This window comes from Bubalus kerabau, chromosome 6 (assembly GCF_029407905.1).
Source record: "Bubalus kerabau isolate K-KA32 ecotype Philippines breed swamp buffalo chromosome 6, PCC_UOA_SB_1v2, whole genome shotgun sequence".
In the NCBI taxonomy this organism is placed as follows: Eukaryota; Metazoa; Chordata; class Mammalia; order Artiodactyla; family Bovidae; genus Bubalus; species Bubalus kerabau.
In genome coordinates this window covers 7,175,575-7,201,245 of record NC_073629.1, presented here as the reverse complement: position 1 = coordinate 7,201,245, position 25,671 = coordinate 7,175,575, and the positions used below count along the sequence as shown (strand labels likewise).

General features: G+C 42.5%; 1 protein-coding gene across 6 annotated transcripts in view; it reads left to right on the top strand.

The window, feature by feature from the left end:
• DDR2 (discoidin domain receptor tyrosine kinase 2) overlaps positions 1-25,671 on the top strand; it is a 187,497-nt gene that overhangs the window by 94,942 nt on the left and 66,884 nt on the right. For 2 of the 6 annotated variants that reach the window (XM_055587245.1, XM_055587246.1), the window contains exons 3-4: positions 3,250-3,405; positions 18,891-18,999. In XM_055587245.1, coding sequence (XP_055443220.1) covers positions 3,391-3,405; positions 18,891-18,999 — 124 coding nt within the window. In that variant the 5' untranslated portion in view covers positions 3,250-3,390. Of the gene's footprint in view, positions 1-3,249; positions 3,406-7,239; positions 7,465-18,890; positions 19,000-25,671 lie in introns of those variants that run through there. The other 4 variants (XM_055587247.1, XM_055587249.1, XM_055587244.1 and 1 more) reach the window with 3 other exon arrangements.

Sequence of the window (25,671 nt, the reverse complement as noted above, 5' to 3'; positions counted from 1 at the left end):
GTGTGTGTGTGTGTGTGTGTGTAAATCACTGTGAATATAACTGAATCACTTTGATGTATACCAGAAACTGATACAACATTGTAAATTGACTATACTTCAATTTAAAGAAAAGGTGGAGGCCAGAGGGACGGCCTCCCAAAGGCAGATTCACTTGCTGGCAGTGTGATAGCAATCTTGCAAGTGTAGGCGAGCTGAACATAACTTTGTGCCTGGTGACAATGTAGAGTTTGAGTGGACTGGGTGGGGAGAGCATGGCAGAGTGCAGCCCCCAGAGCTCATCAGCCTTCCGGTGGGTAACCATATACTGAATGCTGTTGCACCTGCCACTTGTGTGATCTTGGACAAATGATCTGTTCTCTGTGTTTCTGTCTTCTCGTCTGCAAAATGAGGACAATAAAAAAAAAAAAAAAACTTCAGAGAGTTGTTATGAGGGCTGAGAAAATTCATGTAACACTGAGCATATTGCCTACTGTGTAATACGTGCTCCAGAAATCTTTACTGTGGCTCTCATAAGTGCTGAGATAAGAAATATCCTTGCCCTTTGGAACTCACAGTTTTACTGAGGAGACAAGATTGTCCCACATACATACAAGCACAGTTAGGGACTATATCAGTCAGTGGATGGTATCTGCTATGTTATGGTGTACAGATGCAAAGGAATTGAGCGAGGAGACTCCATTTTGACCTGGAAGCACAGCCAAAAAGGAGGGGAGAGACTAATTGAAGAAGCCGGTGCACTCCATCTTCTCAGCTGTCAGCAGGGAGACGGACAGGCCAACAGCCACTCCTGGATCCTAAGGACCCCTCTGGACATCTGTTCATCTGCCTAACACGTTCGCCGATTGTCTCCAGACTATGCTCTGAAAATTCAAAGAGGGCATGATGAGGTCCCTGCCTGCAGGCGCTCACACAACCTAGCGGGGAGGGGCGTCCAGAGAAATAGTGCTACTAACATATGTTCTATTCATATCTATATATATCTCCCAGGCCATCATCTGAGGCCAAAGGTGGGATGGGGCAAGTCAGATAGGTGTTCAGAGCATGAGTTTGAACAAAAGCATGGATCTACTTGGTGAAAAGGGACAGCTCAAAAGCCATGAGGTCTCATTCAAAGGAACTGGAAGGTGTGAGTCTTTCTGCAGGAGAGGTGGAGTTGATTAGAACTTTCTGAGACGGAGAATCCCCATTCTCAGTCTTTGAGACCAGGATCTCAGGCTTTGAGACCAGGATCAGGCACGCTTTTGGTCTCTCACTTGTCCTTGGCAAGTAGGGGTTAGGAGCTGAGCTAGGAAGTGGGGAGGATTAGGCCTGGCAGGTGGGAGAGAGGAGGCTCTTCACACATCAGGAGTAAGTGCCAGGTGTTGGTGACGCACAGGGAAACTTCCTGAAGTCAGATGAAGTCTGCAGATGTTTCATAGCCTTAAATAAACTTACATTTTCTGGTTCAGAGGCTTCCAGTGAAAGTAACAGAAGGGAATGCCAGCTAGCAATATGAAGGAAGCGTGAAATGCAAAGGGTTAGAGGCCAGACTTCTTGTGATCAGTGACATTATTATTTTGGCAAGGATTGCAGGAGCTGCAGGTGAGGAGGGAGTGACTTGCTTGAAGAGAAGGGTAGGAACCAGCAAAGGAGTCCCAGACATTTGGTCCCGACCCAACTGCTGAATGAAACTTTTGGGCTCTGGGGTTTGGGCAGGGACTCTTGGGCTATATTTGTCTAAGGTGGTGGGGCCCACTTTACATTTAGTGTCTATATGTCCCCATGACAAGAATTGCATAATACTGCATCTTCTGCTTTGCTCTCAGTCAGTCAGTCAGTCAGTCAGTTCAGTTGCTCAGTCGTGCCGACTCTTTGCGACCCCATGAATCGCAGAATGCCAGGCCTCCCTGTCCATCACCAACTCCCGGAGTTCACTCAGACTCACGTCCATCGAGTCAGTGATGCCATCCAGCCATCTCATCCTCTCCTCCTGCCCCCAATGCCTGCTCTGCCACCCCTAAACTCAGAGCAAAGTGAGAAGATTAAGTTTATCACTGCTGCTCCATGTCCTTGCCTTGCTTGTTTTTCTTAAGACTCTTAAGCGTACTAAGAGCTTCAGGTCCCCAAAAGGGTCTATGAGGTATCTGAGCTTGGTAGCGATGGCAAATAAGCTGGTCAGCGCTGAATTCCTCTCTTTCTTTTTCTCAGCCTTGAAGGTCTTAGTAAGCCTTTACCTCTTTCATTGGCCAGCCCCATCAAACTTTGCAATTTTTCAGAATTCTTTGCTTTTTCTTTTTCCTTCTAGGTCTTTCCTAAAGTCCATTATTCATCCAGGCCCACTTGTGTGTCTCCTCCTCTATTACACCATCCCTGTAGCTATGACCTGCCATGAACTTGCCGGCCTGCTATCTTCATTTTTCCAAATGTTTGCATGTGCCAGCCATGTAATTCTCCTGATGCTTTTTTGTTGTATTGCCTCCAGGTGACTCAACCTGTACGGGACTCACAACAGATTTTCAGTATATATGTGTCACCTCAACTGCTGAGCTGTTTTTTTCCTGTGCACCATTCTATTCATAGCAACTCTTGTCATTGTTATTCAGTTGCTAAGTCATGTGTGACTCTGTGACCCCATGGACGGTAGCACGCCAGGCCTCCCTGTCCCTTACCGTCTCCTGGAGTTGGCCCAATTTCATGTCCATTGAATTGGTGATGCTTTCTAACCATCTCATCTACTGCTGCACTCTTCTCCTTTGGCCATCAATCTTTCCCAGCATCAGGGTCCTTTCCAATGAGTCAGCCGTTTGCAGCAGGTAGTCAAAGTATTGGAGTCTCATAGTACTACTGCTGCTGCTGCTGCTGCTAAGTCACTTCAGTCGTGTCCGACTCTGTGCGACCCCTGAGACGGCAGCCCACCAGGCTCCCCCATCCCTGGGATTCTCCAGGCAAGAACACTGAAGTGGGTTGCCATTGCCTTCTCCAATGCATGAAAGTGAAAAATGAAAGCAAAGTCGTTCAGTCGTGTCCGACTCTTAGCGACCCCATGGACTGCAGCCTACCAGGCTCTTCCATCCATGGGATTTTCCAAGCAAGAGTACTGGAGTGGGGTGCCATTGCCTTCTCAGCATAGTACTACTGCTAACAACTAAACGCTAACAGGTACTTACTATCTCCCAGGCACCGGTGCTATCAGTCCTTTACAAGCATCATCTCAGTTAACTTTAATTGTGACACCATTTTCTACTTTTATCCATATTTCATACTTTCCAGATCTATAGAAAAGTGTCCTTCAACCCAGAGATCAATTAGTATCTGGCTGAAGTGCCTGACCTGTATCATGGCTGAAGTTTTCACTACAGAATACGGTTGCAAAGCCCTAAGAGGTGAAATCCTTGCTTCCTCGTTCAGCTGATGGTCTCAGAGAAGGTGAGGGATCTCCATTCTTTCTGTGGCAAAAGCACTGGTGTTAACCCTTGTATTCGGGAGTCCCTGAATATGTTAAGGGAAAGATACCTAGGTCCCTTTGTTGAAAGGGGAGATGCTGGCTGGTGGGCCTCCTGCAGGGACCTGAAGCAGGGTTCATTGGCAGCACACCTAATCTCTTTTGAGGCTCAGGAGGGTTTCTTATGGATGGATGAGATCAAATTTACTTCACATTGATTGGGCCTATGCTAATTAATAAGCTGCCTGATGGAGACACGTGTTCTTAAGAGGCCAGCACTACCGAGGACCACAAGAATAAGGCAGCCCTCGTGGAAATGGCATGGCTGGAACCAGGTCTTGGCCCTCGTGGCTTGGGGTGGCTGGATTGAAAGGTCATTGGGACGTGTGCACTCTCACATGGGGACAGAACAGCACTTGATCTAGCAGTGTGATCACATCACTCTCCTGCCAGACATGGCCCAGCCCTGCTCTCCTCAGCCCCAGGCTGGTTTGTGCTGTGCTGGTTCATAGTTAAGTGCCGAGTCTTTCATGACTTGTGAATGACTGTACGCAAAGGGTCAAGTCACTTTCTCCAGAGACAGCATCACTCATAGGATGTTCCCAACAAGGTTTAGTGTGCTTGTCAAAGGCAAGGAGTTGGTATTGGTGGTGTTGCCTGTTTTATTACCATTGAAATGACCTGCCCATCAACTGCAAGTGTCCCTGAGCACCGCTGTGTAGGTGTGAACCGGTGCACATAAGGGTGATGACTGGGGAGGCATGTTTTTGCCTGTAACTTGTAAATTTATTGAGACAAGGAGATGTACATAGTAAAAATAAAGTAGAAATGTAAATATCTGTGAAAATGTATGAGCCGGACATTGTTCTAAGTACTTTCTATGTAATAACTCATTCCATCCTCACGACACTCCTACAGAGTCCAGGTTCAGGTGTGTGGTCAGGTCCACATAACTGGTGCAGGATTCAAACCTGGAAAGTCTGGCTTTGGACCTGGTGGCTGGGAAGGAGGTGTTGGAGAGAGGGGTGGTCAAGCATGGGGTGCGGGGACCCAGGGGCAATAGGAAGGGGTGATATAGTGAGTAAGATGCTGCTTCCAGATTTACTACCAAGCCCTCAAGGGAAAGGCACTTTACATGTGGATGGTTAGTCTTTCAGCCCACCTCTGGGTTTAATGAGAGAGCCGTGTCTCTTGCTCATCATTGTTTCCATCTTACCCCTAGACTTTGAGGCAATGGACAGATTGGTGATGAATAAAAACCAGGCAGCATTCAAAACCCAATCCTTGGGTCTGCAGGAAGCTGAGCCTTCTTTACCTAAGGAGGTTGTTCCAGTAATTTTTTGCCATGTGATGAATCACCTCACAACTTAGTGACTTAACAGACAGCAATCATGTCATTGTTATTATCACTTCTGTCTCTGGGGACGGGGCTCAGCTCAGCTGTCTTGCCCATGGTCTCTCCTGGGATTGTAACAGCTGATGGCTGAGGCTGGAGTCACCTGGGTGCCTTCCTCACTCACAAGTGTGTGAGTTTCTGCTGCTGCCTGCAGGGACCTCAGTGATGGCATCTGCCAAAAGACCTGTGCCTGGCTTCTCCACGTGGCCGGGGCTCCCATATTGCCTGGCAGTGTGTTCGCAGGGCAAGTCTGTGAGAGAGCCCGGTGGGTGCGGGGTACCTTCTAGGACCCAGCTCTGGAGGTTCACATCCATCACTCTTCCTGTTTTAATTTTGTTAGAGGCGAGGCACCCTGTTGAGCTTGTATTCAGGAGGAGGGAAACGAGATGCCAGCTTTCCGTGAACACATGGCTCCAGATCATGGATTTGTATACACATTTGAAAACCATCACAGAGATTTTCCAAATAACTTCATTCTGGTTTAAAGAGATCAGTTACCGAGACAGACGGGGCTAAAGCAGGTGCGTGTGCTGAGTTTGAGGAAAGAAAAGCAGAAGGCTGGGCCAAGGGAGGCAGTGACATCAGAGAACCCATGCTAGCCTGGGTGACCAGAGGCCTGGCCCTGCCTCTGACCAGCTGTTGCCCCCACGGAGGCCTCTCTGCTTTGGGGGCTGACTGACCTTCCTTACCTTTAACCACAAAGGATTGATACAGTTGAGTTTTCAGGTACCTTCAAGCTCTTGTGGCTGTGAGTCCATAATTTTGAGGACTACTATCTTTATTTCATTGGAGAAGGTGATGGCACCCCACTCCATTACTCTTGCCTGGAAAATCCCATGGGCGGAGGAACCTGGTGGGCTGCAGTCCATGGGGTTGTGAAGAGTCGGACACGACTGAGCGACTTCCCTTTCACTTTTCACTTTCATGCATTGGAGAAGGAAATGGCAACCCACTCCAGTGTTCTTGCCTGGAGAATCCCAGGGACAGGGGAGCCTGGTGGACTGCTGTCTGTGGGGTCACACAGAGTCGGATACGACTGAAGTGACTTAGCAATCTTTATTTCATAACCTCCAAAACCTTCTGACAAACCGTCAGTCAACCCTTCTGTTGACTGCCTCCAGGCAGCCCTCTGCTCCCCAGGACTTGGCTCAGGGGTCTGAGGAGCCTGGGTAGAGGGTGGGATGGGGCAAGAGAGTGAGAGAGGCGGGGTGGGGAAGGTGCTCAAGTGTGGAAGCCTGGAAGTCAGGGTGGGAGTGAGACAGCCTGGTGGAGAGCCGAGGCTGCTAGAACTCAGAGAGGCCGAAGGCTCTGCCAGGGGTTTCAGCAGGCCAAGGGATGCTGAGCTTCTAACAGAGCCTTTTGGGTTTAGAAAACACCCCGCCTTCACTTTGTATCAATATTTTCCCTCCCTCCTCCTAATCTCATGAAGGCATTATAGCGATTATATCCTTAGAAAGGATGGCAGACAAATGATGTCACACCACAGATGTTCTGTGGTCCCCTCTGCCTCTGGCAGGGGGGTGCCTTCCACACAGGGATCTCACTCAGTGACCTCTAGTTGTCTCCATTTTACAGGTGACAAGGGTGAGGAAAGCAAAGTACTCTTCTAACGAAGGCAGGAGCACAGCCGACTGTGTCCTCCTCCTCTGAGCAGCGAGGGTCAGCTTGGGTCATCTGGGGAACATCCTGTGTGCTTAAACACTTACAGACCAGGCCAACCCAGGTCTTTGGCTCAGCACTAAGCAGCTACATTTTGAGAAGCAAGAGATTGGGATTCCCAGAGGAAAGTTGGGAATGAGGAAGACATCAACAAATCCTTGGGAATCAATATAAAACAGGAGGATGTTCGGTACAGTGAGGGGGTGTATGTGTGTGTGTGTGTGTGGCTCTTCTTCTGCCAAAACTAAGCTCATTTCTGCATATTTGTTTGCTGAGTATTAAATACTCCAAAGATTGTGCTTTTTATTTGTTGAATCTGAAATGAAAAATGACTCAGCAGAGAGGAAAACAAGCCTTTAATGCCCCGAATGGCCCCTGAACGAAAATCTGTGGTCATAGAGCATATGGCTTCTCTTCTCCCCACCAGGCTCTTCAATACACACACGAGGACAAGCATACCATGCCCAGCTATGCACATGCCGCACCTCAGATTGACTCCTATTTGACCCAAGTCCCTTTATCTCATTTCCCTTCCCACTCCAGCCTTTCCAGGGCCCCCACCCCTTCCTGCAGGATGGTCTACCCGGGTTTAGGTGGAGGGGCCCTGGCTGCAGGCCACAGCTGATTTTCTAGAAGGGTAGGCACTTCCTATTTGGCTCTTTTCACAGGCTCAGTGTAAAGATCCCTCAGGGAAATCTGAGACTTTTTGTTTTTCCATAAACTGGTAGTCACCTCAGATTATCTCTAGCTTTTGAACCTGGAAGGATGGATTATCTGGGAAGAATGACCATCTGCCAAACCAGATGTGGCCTGCTTGGTACACAAGCTGTATTCCTGGAAAGTTGAGCATAAACTAGATTTAGGTATATTGAATCATATTCTGAATTACTGGAAGAATTTTCTATCAAAGGAATTTAGCAGCAGATCCTTTTGCAAAGTGAAGAATTATTTTGTAATGTGGAGACTCTCTCCACGATTTATGAGTTTGGTAAGTAGATGGAACATTTTTGTATACTGAATGTTATTTTAAATGTACTGTGTAGAAACTTGTTATTCAAAGGTACTCAGCACTGAAGGCTTGTTCAAAGAATTATTGTGTAATGTGGATAAACTTTTCATGATTTATGACCTTGGCAATTTCAGGCATTTCTTAAAGTGCGATATACCTCTAGCTCTGCTTCAGAGAAAAAGGTGATTTTTGCTAATAATCAGATTTGGGGGGAAAATGAGAACTCTACTATCTGTCAGTTATAGTCACTTCAGAGGGACTTGGGAGAAATAGAGGTACTCAAATTTTCCATTTTTTTTTTTAGGGCAGAAAATCCTAAGGGTGGCTTTTTTTGCCTACTTTCTGTGTTATCACCAAGGCGAAATTATGGTGCTATTTTTTCCAAATAAATGCAGTTAACTATTATAGCAACATTTATGAAACTGTTTCTTTTTATATTAACTCTGTATCATCTAAATAAATATCGCCTATCTACCTCTTCATCCTGTGTTTATCTCTTGTCTGTCTGTCTGTCTATCTGTCTACCATCTATCAGTCCTGTCGTAGAAAGCAGACACTGCAGTACGGCTCGTGTTTTGGAGCCCTGGAATCTGTTGCTCCACCAGTGCAGGGAGCCTCACACCCTGAGACCCCAGGTGTGTGAACTGTGTGACAGGCCTTAGCTTCTTGCACACCCTTTCTCACTCAGTAGCTCAGAGGTCGTTTCAGCACTCATCTTCGGGGCTCGATCTTCACTCACGCTCCTGTTTGAGCCCCAGAGTAGAGCTTGTGCCTGGGAATGTGGTGTGACTCCCGGCTCAGCTTTATTGAGCTCTAAATAGCATTCAACATTTTGTAAGTTTAAGGTGTACAGCCTGCTGATCTGATACATTTATATGCTGCAAAATGATCATCATCATAGCATTAACTAACATCTTCATCCTGGCATATAATTTCTTCTTTGTGGTAAGAATATTTAATATCTATACTTTGGTATAAAATATAGTATTATTATCTATAACCACCATGCTGTACATTAGATCCCCAGAACTTATTCATCTTATAACTGTAAGTTTGTGCCTTTTGATTAATACTCCTCCATTCCAACCCATCCCCTTCCCTTGATAACTACCACTTTGTTTCTCTGAGTTTGGCTTTTTTTAGATTCTACGTATAAGTGATAGCATAAAGTAGGAAATGGTCCAACATTAAAAAAAATTTTGGCTGCATTCTGTGGCATGTGAGACCTTAGTTCCCCAACGAAGGCTCAAACCCACACGCCCTCCATTGGAAGGCAGAGTCTTAGCCCCTGGACCACGCAGAAAGCCCCTGGTCTAACTGTCTACCGCAGTCGTAAAAGAAGGGGATTATACTTTCTCAGTTGTGTATAACCTGAAGCTGCAGGAGACACAGGACTGACCAGGAGGGAGGCCTCCCTGCATAAAATCTCCACAGAACAGGACGGTATCAGGCCGGATGTGCTGGTGACTTGCTTTAAACCGTGATGTGGCCCTGGCTCTGTTTCAGAAAGAGGCCTTTGGAAACTCATCCAAGTACAGAAATGACTTGTAAAAAGTTTGATTCTAGGTTCTTTTTAAAAAATTCCTGGTAATTTCTGGCTATGTCTGTCACACTCACATGTGCCTAGCCTTCCATTCACTTCCCAGTTTTCCTGATGGCTTTGACCCATGGCCTGTCTCAATCCTGGTGTGGTCAGTCCTGCGATGCAGAGTCGACCATCTGCCATTGGATCTGGGCGGTCCTGAATCATGGCTCCTTTGGAGTCAGTTTGGAGTGTTCCAGCCAAGTCTCCAGCTTGGGTGGGGAATTTTGACTGTCAAGAGGGAGGTGAGTTTTTCATTACACAAACATATGCTCTCTGAACTACACAGTCATTGATGTTCCTTGGAAACTATTGGGCTATGGGTGAAGTAGCCCTGGCCAACGAGTCAGAGGAACTGGAAGAGTCTTAATTCCGTCTCTTTCTAGTTTTGTGACCCAGGAAAATTAGAATTAATCTGATTTTGATATATAGGGAACCAAGATCCCTAACTTTATTTTTTTTTTTTTTTTTTTTTTTTAATTTTATTTTATTTTTAAACTTTACATAACTGTATTAGATTTGCCAAATATCAAAATGAATCCGCCACAGGTATACATGTGTTCCCCATCCTGAACCCTCCTCCCTCCTCCCTCCCCATTCCATCCCTCTGGGTCGTCCCAGTGCACCAGCCCCAAGCATCCAGTATCGTGCATCGAACCTGGACTGGCATCTCATTTCATACATGATATTTACATGTTTAAGATCCCTAACTTTAAATGACTCATGATTTGGCTTGAGAGACAGACATATAAATTCAGTATGATGAATGGGGTCCAGCAGCCAGGTCAGGTAAGTCTACCTAGGTTGTGAGTGAAGTGACTTAGGGTTTTACTTTCCCATTTTGTAAAGTGGGGATGGTAATCTTTCCTTTCAGGTTTGTTGTAAGGCTTGATGATTATTCATTTGTAAGTTCTAAAAAGAGAAAGATAGAGAAAGGTTTAAGTAGCAATTCTGAACTGGTTTTTCTTCTCTATCTACAAGATAAATAATAAATAAATAAATAAATAATATCTCTCAATACCTCAAGTGATTCTCAAAACATAAGATAGGTCACCCCACACCTTGTTGGATATGCATGGTTGGTTGGTTAGCACCCCCAAGGTTCTGATAGACTGCCCCAAGGAATATTTTTCTTTTGTCAGAGAAATAAATATGAATGACATTAACAGGGGGCATATTTTGTTAAAATCAAAACATCACAAATAAGACTAAAGTTTCCTTTTGATCTTCATTTCCAATCTCTAATGCCAGACACTACAATCTCTGAGGGAATTGCTATTATCAGCACTTGCCTTCCAAGATTCCTTGCTCTGTACTCATGTACTAGCCTATTTTAGCACTCAAGTGACCCCTAGATTGATGGCGTTTAACTTTCTAGATCTTTTATGTATATATGCATGTAAGTCTGTTTTTATATCCATAGAAATATACAGCGTGTTTATATATGTCTTAAATACTGTTAATTCACCTAAAACCATGTCATGGACATCTAACCATGTAACTACATATGGTTCTAACTCATACTTTTAAACTATTGACTATTATTTCATAGCAGAAATATGTCATAGCTTCTAGCACTCCCTTATTGGTAGAAAATTTCCAAGTTTTGGTACTTAAAAAAATTGTTGTACCCACATGTTCAAGGATTTCAGTTTCTCCACACTCTTGTCTACAATTGTCTTTCATTTATTCATTTTTGATAATAGCCATCCTGACAGATATGGGGTTGGTTTCTTACTGTGGTTTTGATTTGTATTTCCTGATGGCTAGCAAGGTTGAGCATTTTTTGTATATCTCTTGACCATTTGTATGTCTTAACTGGAGACATGTCCATTCAATTCCTTAGCCCATTTTCAAGGATTTTATTAGTGGAATTTTATTTTATTTTTTTGCCATTAAGTTGTATGAGTTACTTAGCTATTTTGTGTGTTAGTTGCTTGTTGGATATATGGTTTACAGTTTCTCCTATTCTGTAGGTTGCCTTTTCATCCGTTGATTGTTTCCTTTGCTGTGCTTTTTGGGTCAATGTAGTTTCACTTCTTTATGTTTGCTTTTTTCTGCTTGTGCTTTTGGTATCATATCTACGTCATCATTGCCAAGACCACTATCATGAAGCTTTTCCTCTATGTTTTCTTCTAGAAGTTTTAAAGTTTCAGATCTTACATTTAAGTCTTTAACCTACTTTGAGTTGATTTTTGTGTATAGTGTAAGATAAGGGTCCAATTTCATTCTTTTGCTTGTGAGTACATAGTTTTCTTAACAGTATTTGTTTAAGAGACTCATTTTCCACATTATATATTCTTTGCATCCTTCTTGAGATCAGTTGGCCACAGCATTTATGGAAAATTGTATGGAGATTCCTCTAAATTAAATATAGAACTACCACATGACCCAGTAACCCCACTTCTGGGTATTTATCCAAAATAATTAAAATCAAGATCTTGAAGACACTAGCATTCCCCATGTTCATTGTATTCACAATAGCCTAGATGTGGAAACACCCTAAATGTCCATTGACAAATAAATTGATGAAGAAAATGTGGCTTATACATGCAATGAAATATATTGAGCTTTAAAAAAAGAAGCAAATTTTGCAATATGCAACAGCATGAATGAGCTTTGAGGACATTTTGTTAAGGGAAAAAAATCAGTCACAGAAAAAGTAGTGCATGATTCCATTTAAATTAGGTATCCCAAATAGTGAAATTCATAGAATGAAAGAGTGAGATGGTGGTTGCCAGAGACTAAGGGGAGAGGTTGGCTTCTCTGATGGCTCAGACGGTAAAGACTCTGCCTGCAATGTAGCTGGGTTTGATCCCTGGGTTGGGACGATTCCCTGGAGAAGGGAATGGCTGCCCATTCCAGTATTCTTGCCTGGAGAATTCCATGGACAGAGGAGCTTGGCAGGCTACAGTCCATGGGGTCACAGAGTTGGACATGACTGAGTGACTAAGATTTTCACTTTCAAGGGGGGGGCGGTAAATGGAGAGTTATTAATCAATGGGCATGCAGTTTTAATTAAGCAAGGTGAGGTAAGTTCTGGAGATCTGATATAATATTACATATATAATCAACAATAATATGTAGTCAATAATAATATGTTATACACTTAAAAATTTGTTAAGGGTAGGTCTTATATTAATTGTTCTTACCATGATAAAATAAAAAGAGGGGTGAGATGGGGGATTGGGAAGGAGGCTCACAGGGGAGGATATATGTATACTTACAGCTGATTCACACTGTCGTACGGCAGAAACAAGCACAACATTGTAAAGTAATTATCCTTCAATTAAAAATAAAAATTTTAAAAAATGCAAAGCACTTCTTTGTGGCTACATCATTATGCACCTATGTAAATCTTCTCTAGGATAAATAATAAATGGAATGTATAGATCAGAGTCTATTTGCATGTTTTGATTTAAATCATCTTCTGATTTATAAACCCAGTGGCAGAGTATGTCTCTATTTCTCCACACTATTGCCAAATTTCATCGCTTCACACTTTATATTTTTGCCAATCTGACAGATAAAATTGGTATTCAAATGCTGCTGTTTGTCTTTCTGATTCTAGTGAGGTGGAGTGCCTTTAGATGTTTACTGGTATTATATTGTTTCCTCTTTTAAATGCTTTTTATTTACTTGGCCCATTTTTCTAGTCACTTTAAAAAATGATTTATAGAGACTCTTTATACCAGAAAAATACATACACATTGTTTTGTTCTAAAATTTCAAATATTTCTCTTGGTCTGTTGCTTGTCTGTTAAGTTCATGATGCCTTTTATCTCAAAGATGTTTTGAACTTTGGTGAAAACATTATCATTCTTTTTATTTGTAGATTTTGCTTTCTATGTCTTATTTATGTAGGTTTTCCTCTTGCTCACAGCAGATTCTCACTATTTTCTAGAAATACTTTGATTGTTCTGTTTTTACATTTTGGACTCTTTATTTTTGTGTAAGATATGAATATACCTTTATTTGTTTTTGAAAAAGCTACTGAATCATCTGAAACTTTTCACTGATTCTAAATGCCCTTTTTCTTATATGGAAAGTTCCCACTTATATATATATTTTTCTTGTGTATATGAGTATTGCCTATTCTCTTCATTGTCCTACTTATCTATTTCTTTGACAATCTCATATTTAGGGAGGCCTTTCCTGATCATCTTACCTGAAATGACCCTCATTTATTCTCCATCACATTACTGGATTTTATTGTCTTCATGGCATGAATATCTCTTTAGGTTTCTTACTTATTTATTTGCTAGTTTGGATATTATAAGCACCATGATAACAGGAGTCTTCTCTGCCTTTTTAGCACCCAGAACAGCACCTTTCAGAAAATAGTTGCTGAATGAATGAAGGCCAATAACTTTTTATTTTTAAAGTTTGAATAAATTTCTGTCAAAGGAATTTGCACTGTTAACCAAAGAAGTGGGTAGAGAGGGACCTTCCATCTTCTTGAAATTCTTTCATGTATGTTTATGGGTTTTATTCACATGTCACATTGCTTAAATTTTGAACCTTTAGAAAGATTCATTCAAAGAGGCAGAAAAGGGTGATGTCTGTTTATAGTAAGTTTTGGGGATACTTCCTTTTAAGGTATGGAATCTGGACTAGCCAGATACAACAACTGAATATGTGGCTTAAGACAATCATTAATTCATTCTGCAACTATTTATCCAGCACTCTGATAAGTGCTGGGAATGCAATGGTGAATAAAATAAACAAGAAGCTTATAGGGGTGCAGGCACTAATTAGACAACCCTAGCAATGGATATATGATTATAAACTATGATCATTTCTATGTACAACAACTATACGATGCTTTCAGTGCATGTGCAATCAAGAGGGTAAGAGAATATTTCACTGAAGAAATAACCATTTGGTGGTGATTTGAATCAAAGAGAGGACTGAAACTTTTAAATAGAGGTCCTAAGGAGGCAAGGTAAAAAAGAAAGAAATGAAAGAAGTCTGAATGTAACTAAGCGGAAAGGCTGAGCAGGAGTGTCGCTCTGGTGAAGTAGCAGAGGTCAGATCAAAGGAGAGTGTAGTATGATGACAAAGACAAAAACAAAGCAAACAGCAACAAAGCAACCTAAGTAGATTTTGGAGGAATGCAGACCTGGCTTCCTGCATGAGCTTTGATGCCTATCAGTTGTGTAAACAGATCAGTTTTAACTTCTTTCTGCTCAGTTACTTTATTGATGAAAACAAACCTGGTAGAGTGACTGTAAATATTACATGAGATAGTCCTTGGCACAGGTTAGGTATTCGTGGTATAGTACTTCTAGGTTTATTAATAGTTCTTTTGTGTTTGTTACCTGCTAGGCACCCTAATTTAAGCAAACAAAGCTGAAATAGTCACTGGTATTAGGGATTCACAAGCTGAACCAAGTAAAACTTTCCAAAAGAAAGTTCAGTCAATACTTTTTGAACAACTTGTATGCAGAGTGCATCATGAGAAATGCTGGGCTGGATGAAGCAAAGCTGGAATCAAGATTGCTGGGAGAAATATCAATAACCTTAGATATGCAGATGACACGACCCTTATGGCAGAAAGTGAAGAAGAACTAAAGAGCCTCTTGATGAAAGTGAAAGAGGAGAGTGAAAAAGTTGGCTTAAAGCTCAACATTCAGAAAACGAAGATCATGGCATCTGGTCCCATCACTTTATGGCAAATAAATGGGGAAACAGTGGAAACAGTGGCTGACTTTATTTTTGGGGGTTCCAAAATCACTGCAGATGGTGACTGCAGCCATCAAATTAAAAGACGCTTACCCTTGGAAGGAAAGTTATGAACAACCTAGACAGCATATTAAAAAGCAGAGATATTACTTTGCCAACAAAGATCCATCTCGTCAAGGCTATGGTTTTTCCAGTAGTCATGTATGGATGTGAGAGTTGGACTATAAAGAAAGCTGAGCACTGAAGAATTGATGCTTTTGAGCTGTGGTGTTGGAGAAGACTCTTGAGAGTCCCTTGGACTGCAGGGAGATCCAACCAGTCCATCCTAGAAGAGATCAGTCCTGAGTGTTCATTGGAAGGACTGATGTTGAAGCTGAAACTCCAATACTTTGGCCACCTGGTGTGAAGAGCTGACTCATTTGAAAAGACCCTGATGCTGGGAAAGATTGAAGGTAGGAGGAGAAGGGGATGACAAGAGGATGAGATGGTTGGATAGCATCACTGACTCAATGGAGATGAGTTTGAGTAAACTCTGGGAGTTGGTGATGGACAGGGAGGCCTGGTGTGCTGCGGTCCATGGGGTCACAAAGAGTTGGACATGACTGAGCAACTGAACTGAACTGAAGTTCTGCTTAGTTCAATTAAAACCCATTTTTGAGCATCTACTTTGTACAAGATATAATGTTTTCTTTTGAGGATACAAGAACAAACCATTTGCAGCTAATGATTAAATGGGTAATTTTATAGCAATGTTATGGAGGATTTAATAGAAACAAATTCAATGTGTGAGGGGAATGAGGTGTAGGAGACAATCCTTGAAGAAGGAATCCTGGGGAAGGTTATGGAGGAGAGAAAGTGATAGCCAATAATCCACAAGGAAGGTGTCATGAAAGAGAACTGGAGAACTGTTCTTCAAAAGCTGCTAAGAGAGGGTAGCTACACAAGGCATTGCTCCCAAAAGCTAAGATACTTGTAGAAGGACATCCTGAATCATGGTCGTGGATTAGTTCTAGTTTACAGCCAAGCCCGACATCTCCAAGGTCTGCCTGTGTGCCTCTTTTCTGGGCATGTTTGCTTGTGGACTCATTCGTGGCAACACAGTGTTCCTGCTGCTGGTGGTGCGTAGGCACCAAGACATATTTGCTCTCATCCAAATCTGTGCCATAGAACCATGGTCATCGTGGCTATGGATCACTTTCCCCTGCCCCCTACCAGCAGGCCACTTTAGTTTTTTTGTGTTTGATTAGTTTTGGCTCTATCCTCTTCAGTCAGAACTATCTGTATGTATGTGTGTGTATGTGTGTGTATGTGTGTGTGTGTGTGTGTGTGTGTGTATGTGTATATATATATAAAACAGACTGGTTCCAAATAGGAAAAGGAGTACGTCAAGGCTGTATATTGTCACCCTGCTTATTTAACTTCTATGCAGAGTACATCATGAGAAACGCTGGACTGGAAGAAACACAAGCTGGAATCAAGATTGCTCGGAGAAATATCAATAACCTCAGATATGCAGATGACACCACCCTGATGGCAGAAAGTGAAGAGGAACTCAAAAGCCTCTTGATGAAAGTGAAAGAGGAGAGTGAAAAAGTTGGCTTAAAGCTCAACATTCAGAAAACAAAGATCATGGCATCCGGTCCCATCACTTCATGGGAAATAGATGGGGAAACAGTGGAAACAGTGTCAGACTTTATTTTGGGGGGCTCCAAAATCACTGCAGATGGTGACTGCAGCCATGAAATTAAAAGACACTTACTCCTTGGAAGGAGAGTTATGACCAACCTAGATAGCATATTCAAAAGCAGAGACATCACTTTGCCAACAAAGGTCCGTTTAGTCAAGGCTATGGTTTTTCCAGTGGTCATGTATGGATGTGAGAGTTGGACTGTGAAGAAGGCTGAGCACCGAAGAATTGATGCTTTTGAACTGTGGTGTTGGAGAAGACTCTTGAGAGTCCCTTGGACTGCAAGGAGATCCAACCAGTCCATTCTGAAGGAGATCAGCCCTGGGATTTCTTTGGAAGGAATGATGCTGAAGCTGAAACTCCAGTACTTTGGCCACCTCATGCGAAGAGTTGACTCATTGGAAAAGACTCTGATGCTGGGAGGGATTGGGGGCAGGAGGAGAAAGGGATGACAGAGGATGAGGTGGCTGGATGGCATCACTGACTCAATGGATGTGAGTCTGAGTGAACTCCGGGAGTTGGTGATGGACAGGGAGGCCTGGCATGCTGCGATTCATGGGGTTGCAAAGAGTCAGACACGACTGAGAGACTGAACTGAACTGAACTGATATATATAACCACTTGGGGTGATTCAGAGTTCTGTTGCCTAGAAAACATCATAGAAAGCTTCTGTTTCCTCAAAAAAAAGCTCCTGTTTCCTCTTAGCTATGTCAGTCTATTATTTACTGTATTCCCATTATTATCCATTAAAATCATATTCATCCTTTAAAAATCTGATCAGATGCTTATTTCCCCATGAAACCTCCTCTGATCACTCCAGCTTAAAGGGATTTTGTCTCCCTTTATAATTTCACATTATACAGTTTTCTAGTAGTGGATCCAGTGTTTGTTGACTAATAGTGTTACCTGGAAGAAACTTTCTTTTTTAAAATGAAGTTTTTATTCTTGAACAGTTTTATATTTATGGGATCATTGCAAAGAGTACATAGATTTTCTATTTACCCATTATCCAGTTTCCCCTATTATGACCATCTTACATTAGTATAGTAAATATGTCATAGTGAATGAACCAATATTGACACATTATTATTAACTAAAGTCTGCACTTCATTCAGATTTCCTCAGTTTTCTCCAAATGTCCTTTTTCTGTTCCCAGATCCCATCCAGGATGTTACGTGTTACATTTAGACATCATGACTCCTTCATCCCTCTTAGCTGTGTCAGTTTCTCAGACTTTCTAGTCTTGGGTGACCATGACAATTTTGAGGATTATGTAGCAGGAATTTTGTAGAATGTCCCTCAATTGGGATTTGTCTGATGTGTTTCTCATGATTAGGCTGGAGTGATGGGTTCTTGGGAGAAAGACAACAGACCAGAGAGTATCTACATAAATTATTTAGAATTCTTTTGCATGAGAAAATTTGTTTATTCTCCTCCATTTGTTTATTCAATCATTTATTTATGGCTTGTAAATATTTATCTTATGTCTTGAGTTATAATGCAATACCACTTTATCCATTTTGTTGCGTAAATTGCTTCAGCTTTGGCCATGGGGACCCTTTCTGCTGGCTCTGTGTTCTCTTGCCATATCCCCATCATTCTTGTGTGTGTATATATTCTCAACTTGGGGCACTAAAACATTCTCCAAGATAATCGTATTTTCTGCCTCAGCCCTGAAATCAGCAGTCTCTCCAAGGACCCCTGCTTCCTTTTATTGGAGAATGGTATAAGAAGTCAAGATCTGGGTATCAGGTTTGCTCATTGCTATTGGGTGTCACTGCTTCTAGGCACTCTCATAACAAGAAGATAGATATATGGATATGTATTAACCTGTGTGTAAACATCTATAAATATATCCATGTGTAACCATTTATATCCCTATTAAGCTAAATATGAGTTCATACTGATGTCTCAACTCTAATCCATAACCACATGGATTATTCTAGGGGAACTTGAACTTCAGGTACAATTCCAGAGCTAATAAATCAGGATAAATATTCACCTGACATCTTTTGAAAGGCAAACACGTTAACATCATTGAATGTTTTTCTTGGTTTAATAGTGGAATAAATATTAAAATTATGAAAATATTGTATAAGTCAGTTTTAATTTATCACTGTTCACAATTTGGGTATTTATCTTGTTGAAACTTTGTTACCCACCTATAGTTTTGCTAATTTTAATTCCATGAGAATATAATCTAATAGAGTTTGAAAGTTCTTATGTTACCTAACTACTGAATGTCCCAGAGTTTGAAAGTTCTTATATTTTGTGACAATTCAGTGTTGCATTCAACTATCAAAGTTCATGATTTAAAATTCTAAATATAGAAATAAACACTGTAAAAACACAAGGATAATTATGTAAATTGTGTTCATTTGTGTTGACGGTTTCTGCTTCACTCATTCCCTCTCCTCTTTCTTCTTGTCTTGCATTGTTGGTGGCCTGAAGGCTCCAGTTCCAGCACCATCTCCTGAGATGATCCCGATTCCCAGAATGCCCTTGGTGCTGCTCCTGCTGCTGCCTATCTTGAGTTCTGCAAAAGCTCAGGTTAACCCAGGTAACACTGCCATTGCTCAACCCCATGCTGGAAGACCAGCTGAACACTCAAGCCCTTCAGTGTTCATCTTGGGAAAAGCACTGCTGAGGGGTCCAAAGGTCCCTCCTTCCTTTCTTTCTCTATGGTGAAACAGGGCCATAGCAGAAATAGAAACGAATATACTCTGTAACATGCTGAATAGTGTTGAAGTGTTTCTTACATGGAGTTGGGTGGAATAAAAAGAAAATAAAATGGGAGGTGGAAGAAGCAACCATTTGCTTCTGCATCTTCTGGGAAACAGACGAGAAAATTTTCAGATGCCTTAGAGAATGTCTGCAAGTTGGTTTCCCAGTTATGTTTGGTTGGCTAAGGCCTATATTTAACTTGGGTGTCATGTTATGCTTTGGGGACCCTGGTCTTGTAGGATCTCAGGCAGTTTCTCTTTCCTACAGGGTGTGGCCATGCTCAAAAATAGATATGTTAGTCCCCTTCTCCCAATTTTTAAAATTATGTGTATACTTTAAATTAAAGTATACAATTGTATCAATTGTCTATTACCATAGTTATGCCACTAAATATATGCAAAGTTGGTGATTTAGTCTGGTTTTAATGGGGTTATTCTTCTGGTCCCTTCTGGATGTCCCTTCTGCACATATCTGGGAGTAAGCTGGTCATTTGCTGACTCATCGAGGATGGCCTTGGCTCTGACAGCTGGGGCAGCTTCACTGTGCTCTCCTCTAGCACAGCTAACGTAGACAGCTTTTAATGGAAATTGCATAGCAGCAAAGCAGAGAGGGAAATGTGTAGCATTTTTCAAACCAGTGCTTCAGTCATGTTTGCTGAGATCTCATGGTCCAAAGCGAGCCTCATGGCCAAGCCCAGAGTCAGAGTGGGAGAGCACAAAAATATTACCTGGGGGAGGTCTGAGTACAGAGAAGAGTAAGGCTTGGAGCCATGTTTCCTTTTTGCCACAGATATAAATGTAAGAAATTAGACATAGCACAAGTGTCAATTTGATGAATTTTATAAACTGAGCACATCCATCTGAGCAATATCCAGATTAAGCAACAGAACTGTACCAGGACTTCAGAAGCTCTTCTTACACGCTCTTCAAGTCACTTTGCCGTACCTTCATCCCAAGGATAGTCATTATTGTTTTCTAACAACACAAATCGGTGCTACTTGTTTTTGTACTTTATATGAGTGGAATCACCTTTTGTTTCTGGCTTCTTTCACTCAACATTTTGTTCATGATATTCATATCGTGGCATGCAGTTGGCAACTCTGTTTTCATTGTTGTATAATTTTGTTTGAATATTTTATTTATTCAGTCTACTTTGGATGGTAATTTGGATTATTTCCAGTTTGAGCTCATTATAAATAAAGCTCCTAGAACCCGTCTCGTAAAGGTCTTTTGGTAAAGATAAATACGCAAGTCTTTTAGATATATACCTAGAAGTAGCTTGTATGTTGGGCTTCCCTGGTGGCTCAGATGGTAAAGATTCCGCCTGCAATGCAGGAGACCTGAGTTTGATCCCTGGATTGGGAAGATCCCCTGGAGGAGGGCATGGGAACCCACTCCAGTGTTCTTGCCTGGAGAACCCCACGGACAGAGGAGCCTGGCAGGTTATGGGGTCACAAAGAGTCAGACATGACTGAGTGACTAAGCACAGCACAGCACAGCTTATATGTTATACATGATCTGTTTTCCTACATATTGCTAGAGTTTTCCAAAGTGATTTTACTGATATCCCACCCCATTGAAGTGTTTGAGAGTCCCAGGGGCTTCAGGCTATATTTGAATTCCTGAGGGTATTTTCATTTCCTCTTCTTCATACAGTATGAGTGTACATTTGTGAAACACTCACCTTATCTTTGCAAAAATTCCATTTCCATGGGATATTCTTTTTTCTTCCATAGGACATATAATCAAGATACTTTAATATCAGTGATCAATTGGTTCAGTAAATCCAGTGCCTTGTTACTTCTTTGTAATAAGCTTAGTGACTGCATCTCAGACCTGAACTTTGACACCATTCTTTTGTTTTTTGCTTTGTGTTCCTCTCACCTAGTTGAAGTCTAGTTGCCTTCTACTTGGTCTTAAGTTAGTAACATGACAATAGTCATATACTTCTCTTTGTACTTCTTTCATCCTTTCACCAGCAGTAAAATAAAGTTGGATTAGATAAGCTATGAAACCTTTTGTCACAAACTTACTATAATTTAGTGGTGTAAGAGCTTTACTGCCCATTTTGGAAGACACTGATAGACTTTGGGCTTGGAAACAGGGTCCTTGAACTTGCACGGCTGTTTTTCACAAGAAGGACCATTTGTCCCCAACTCCCTGCCACTTCCCAGGCTCAGGAATCTAAAGTCAGAACTTCAGAGGAATCGTGTCCCTTAGTCTAAGCACATAGAAGATAGCTGATGAATATCTTAAAGATGTAAACCCTAAAATGCTCCTTAGTAAGAAGTTGCATCTAGAAATCATGCCCCAACCTAGCCTGCCTCCATGGGAAAGGGACATCTCTAGACTCCATATGAAGTATATGAATACTCATGGCTACTGAATTTGTCTGATCCTCCTCCAGAATGTATAAAACCAGTGTCTTGATTGCCACTGGGGGGGTCCAGAACCTGGTGGAATTTCAGGGAGGGGGAAGTTGTAGAACCAACCTGGTTGTCCTGAAAACTTCACTGAGAGTCTGTTAGTCCTGAGGACTCACCCAGCCAACTAAATAACTGCTGAGTGTGGAGAGCACAGGGCAGTCAGCCCCACTCTCCTGACTTGGCCTGTGACAACTACTTGTGCTTGGAAAAGGGAGAACACCCCTTCTCGCCAACAGGCAATCTAGGTATTTAGGATCCATGGTACAGAGCCAGGGCACACGCTGGGACTTCCCATTTCAATCCTGGATTTTCCCCTCATAAGAAGCAGGCAACTTGCTAGCGGTTTAGAGTCTTGGGGTGGTGGAGTCCTCCTTTGGTATCTAAAATGTTTGGAGGAACAAAGACATTAAGGATCTGAGATTCAGAGTGTTCTCTTCCTACTGGCTCCAAATTGACTTTCAGTTCATCTTTGTGGTTTTATTCTTTGTAGCATCAATCCTATATCCAGTGAGTTCTTAAGGTCTAGGGACTTGAAATCGTAGGCTAGTCATGTTGCAATGAATCTTAGAGATATTTAAGTCCTTCTTTCTCATTTTATAGATAAAGGAACTGGTTGTCAAATAGGGTGAGTGATTTGGTGGTTTGCCCATGACAACACACACAGTTAATGGTAAAGCAGGGACCACCGCTCCTGACTCCCAGGTCCAGGTTCCTTCCATCAGACTACCCACCCCTTTGGAGGCCACTTGAGGAAACAGTCTTTCTCTAATGATCATGTATAGCTGGACAGCTTTATGGTTTCCTTTTCGTGACTTCTGATGTACATTTATAGGGATGAGAGGTAATTTGGGTTTGAGGGACAGCCTGAATCCAAGGAACTGGGCAAGACAACAGGTTCCCACAGAGCTCTTGGAACCTTGGTTTTGTTAGCACACTCAGCAAGAAAAGCTAGAGTTAGAAGGCCCTGGGGACCAGCTCACCCTGGCAAAGAAGCCTAAGTGCTGGAGATGCTCTGGTTGCCTTCTGCACAACTGTCCCCTTCTCCCAACTTCCTGTCTCCCACCAAAGTTCATACAGCTACTTTCAGTTCAGTTCAGTCGCCCAGTCGTGTCCGACTCTTTGTGACCCCATGAATCGCAGCACGCCAGGCCTCCCTGTCCATCACCAACTTTACCTATACACATTTCCACACCGGAAAATCATTTTTATTTCCCTGGGTTCTCATCATTCATGCCCCCAGAGATGTGCTGAGAGGATTTATGGGATCTCAACTGCTAATGAGAACGTGGTGCTAGTTCTAGGTTTCTGAACCCAGGCCTGAGGTACTAAGGCTGTGTGTATGTTTGTATGTGTGTGTGTATGGCTTGAGAAGGGCCTTGGAAAGGGACCTCCCGGATTGAATTTCTCTTCAATGAGCAATGCTAGAAGCTGCCCAGATTGGCTTTTTCTTCCTTGTATCAATATGTTTTTGTCAAATCTAGCCTGAGGGTGGCCTCTGGTATCCTTCCTGCCAGTAAAAGATCTTTCTTGGGGGATATCAGAAACTCATTTGCCCCTTAAGCACTCTAGTTATGCCAAGTGGAGAAAAAAAAGATGCAAATTTCAAAGAAGAGTACCAGCTAATATTTAATAAGCACTTAATATATTCCTGGTACCATTCTATCAGCAAATTTAGTCTTCAGAAGCACCTTAGGAATTAGGTGGCATTGTTATTCCAGTTTCACAGAGGGGAAATTGAGGCCCAGAGACATTAGGTAACTCACTCAAGGTTATAGACCTAGCCAAGTGGCAGAGCTGGGATGTGATCCACCTCCAGGGAGCATGTTCTTGACCTCTGTGCTCTGCTGCCTCCTGGAGAGTTAGCCTCACTGAATGTGTGCTAACCAATCACATCAAGTCTCTAATGTCATGCTGGCAGAGACGGTGAAGGCTGAGAGTGATCCAGAGAAAAAGAAATTCTCCAGGTTGGGTAAAAAGAGAAAGGGAGAACATGGAATAAAGACATATAACCACAAATAGAAAAACAAGAGGGTGGAGATGGTTGTCACTGAGGAGTAATAGGGCAAACGTGAAGTTAAGTTAGTACCCAAAGCAGGAACCACATGACTTTGCGATCCTTGGTATATGCCAAGTGTTTCCCAATCAAAGGCTTTGCCTTCGCCCAGTGATAACAAAATGCCATGCTATGTCCTTCCTCCCAGGATGCATGTTCCTTTTGCTTTAAGATTTCAACAAATCAGGAATCGGCATTCTAAAACTCAAACAAGCAATAAGCTTCTCTGGGCCCTCTTTCCAGATTGTTCCCTAAATTGGTGGTTCTTCTTGACCCTGATGTCACACTACAAACAGTATGGAGAGTATGTGCTGACAGAAGAGTGTGATGGCAACATAGATGGTGAAGAGATGATGGTAATTGAGAGGAGATCCAACCAGTCCGTTCTAAAGGAGATCAGCCCTGGGATTTCTTTGGAAGGAATGACGCTAAAGCTGAAACTCCAGTACTTTGGCCACCTCATGTGAAGAGTTGACTCATTGGAAAAGACTCTGATGCTGGGAGGGATTGGGGGCAGGAGGAGAAGGGGACGACAGAGGATGAGATGACTGGATGACATCACTGACTCGATGGACGTGAGTCTGAGTGAACTCCGGGAGTTGGTGATGGACAGGGAGGCCTGGCGTGCTGCAATTCATGGGGTCGCAAAGAGTCGGACACGACTGAGAGACTGAACTTAACTGAGATTCGAGTTTCAGCTCTGGCACTATCTCCTTTGTGACTTTAGCTAGATTTCTTCACCTTACTTTGCTCACTTATAAAATAGGAAGAATAAAGTCTGCTTTCTGCCCTTCATGGGGTTACAATAGGGGGACCAAATGAGATAATGGAAGTCAATGGGCTCTGGAAAGTTATATGCAAATATCAAGGGTTGTGACTTGTCACTTTTGGAAGAGAAGGAAATGAAAATAATGCAAACTGTAAAACAACAGTTTCTTTCAAGCTGGTGATGGAGGAGGAAAGAGAAAAAGAGTTCATTAGTAATGCTGGGAGGGATTGGGGGCAGGAGGAGAAGGGGAAGACAGAGGATGAGATGGCTGGATGGCATCACTGACTCGATGGACGTGAGTCTCAGTGAACTCTGGGAGTTGGTGATGGACAGGGAGGCCTGGCGTGCTGCGTTTCATGGGGTCACAAAGAGTCAGACACGACTGAGCGACTGATCTGATCTGATCTGAGTAACTATTATGATCCCTCGTGGTCTCCAAGAGAGACTCATGTTACCTTTGGGGAATAGGGGTTCTAACAACCCTGAACTCTGGCCATCCCAACTCCGAGGGATGCAGGGCCCTGTGCCCAGGCTGAGCATATCCATCACAGTGTATTTTTTTTTTTTGTTTCCCCTGGGGAGAATAGTGTGATTGTTGACTTAGCTCTTGGTCTTAGCCAATAGGCCTCTGAAGAGCATGGATGTGGTAAGATAGGCCTCCCAGAATTTTTCAGTGGTTTGGACACATACACAGTAAAGTAAGGCAAAAGTTAAGACATTCAAAACAATGAGGGTTTTTGAGGGGCTTAAGTGGAAGGCGATGAGTTGCTAAAAAGTATGCAACTTCTTTTTTCCCTGCTTCACAGATGTTAATGACTTGGGCCATTGTCTTATTTGGTGCTGTGTTGATCTCCTGGGTCCTCATGATGGACCCCTATCATAGTGCTTGGCTTGTAGAGGCAATCAGTAAGTGTTTGAGGAGTAAAAAGAAGGCAGGAAAGAAAGGACATTGAGAACCTCCCTTTCTTCTCTGTATTTTTCTACAAAAATGGATCTAAATTATGCCATGAGAGGCTTGAGCTCACAAAGATGTTCAGAAGCTGAGAAGAAGACATAAGAATATCATTCTTTTAAATGATGGGGGTGTTAGGTAGAAGGATGACAGACTGAAGTTCCCTGAACTGCAGCTACTAATGTGCAGTAATGAGGTCCAGCCCCTGGTGTCCGAGGGCTTTGAGAGCCTTCTTCCTTGCAGAGGTAGAGTAGCCTCTGAGCTTATTCCTAAAAGCCTAGATTCCCTCTCCTCTGGTCTATGGGCAGA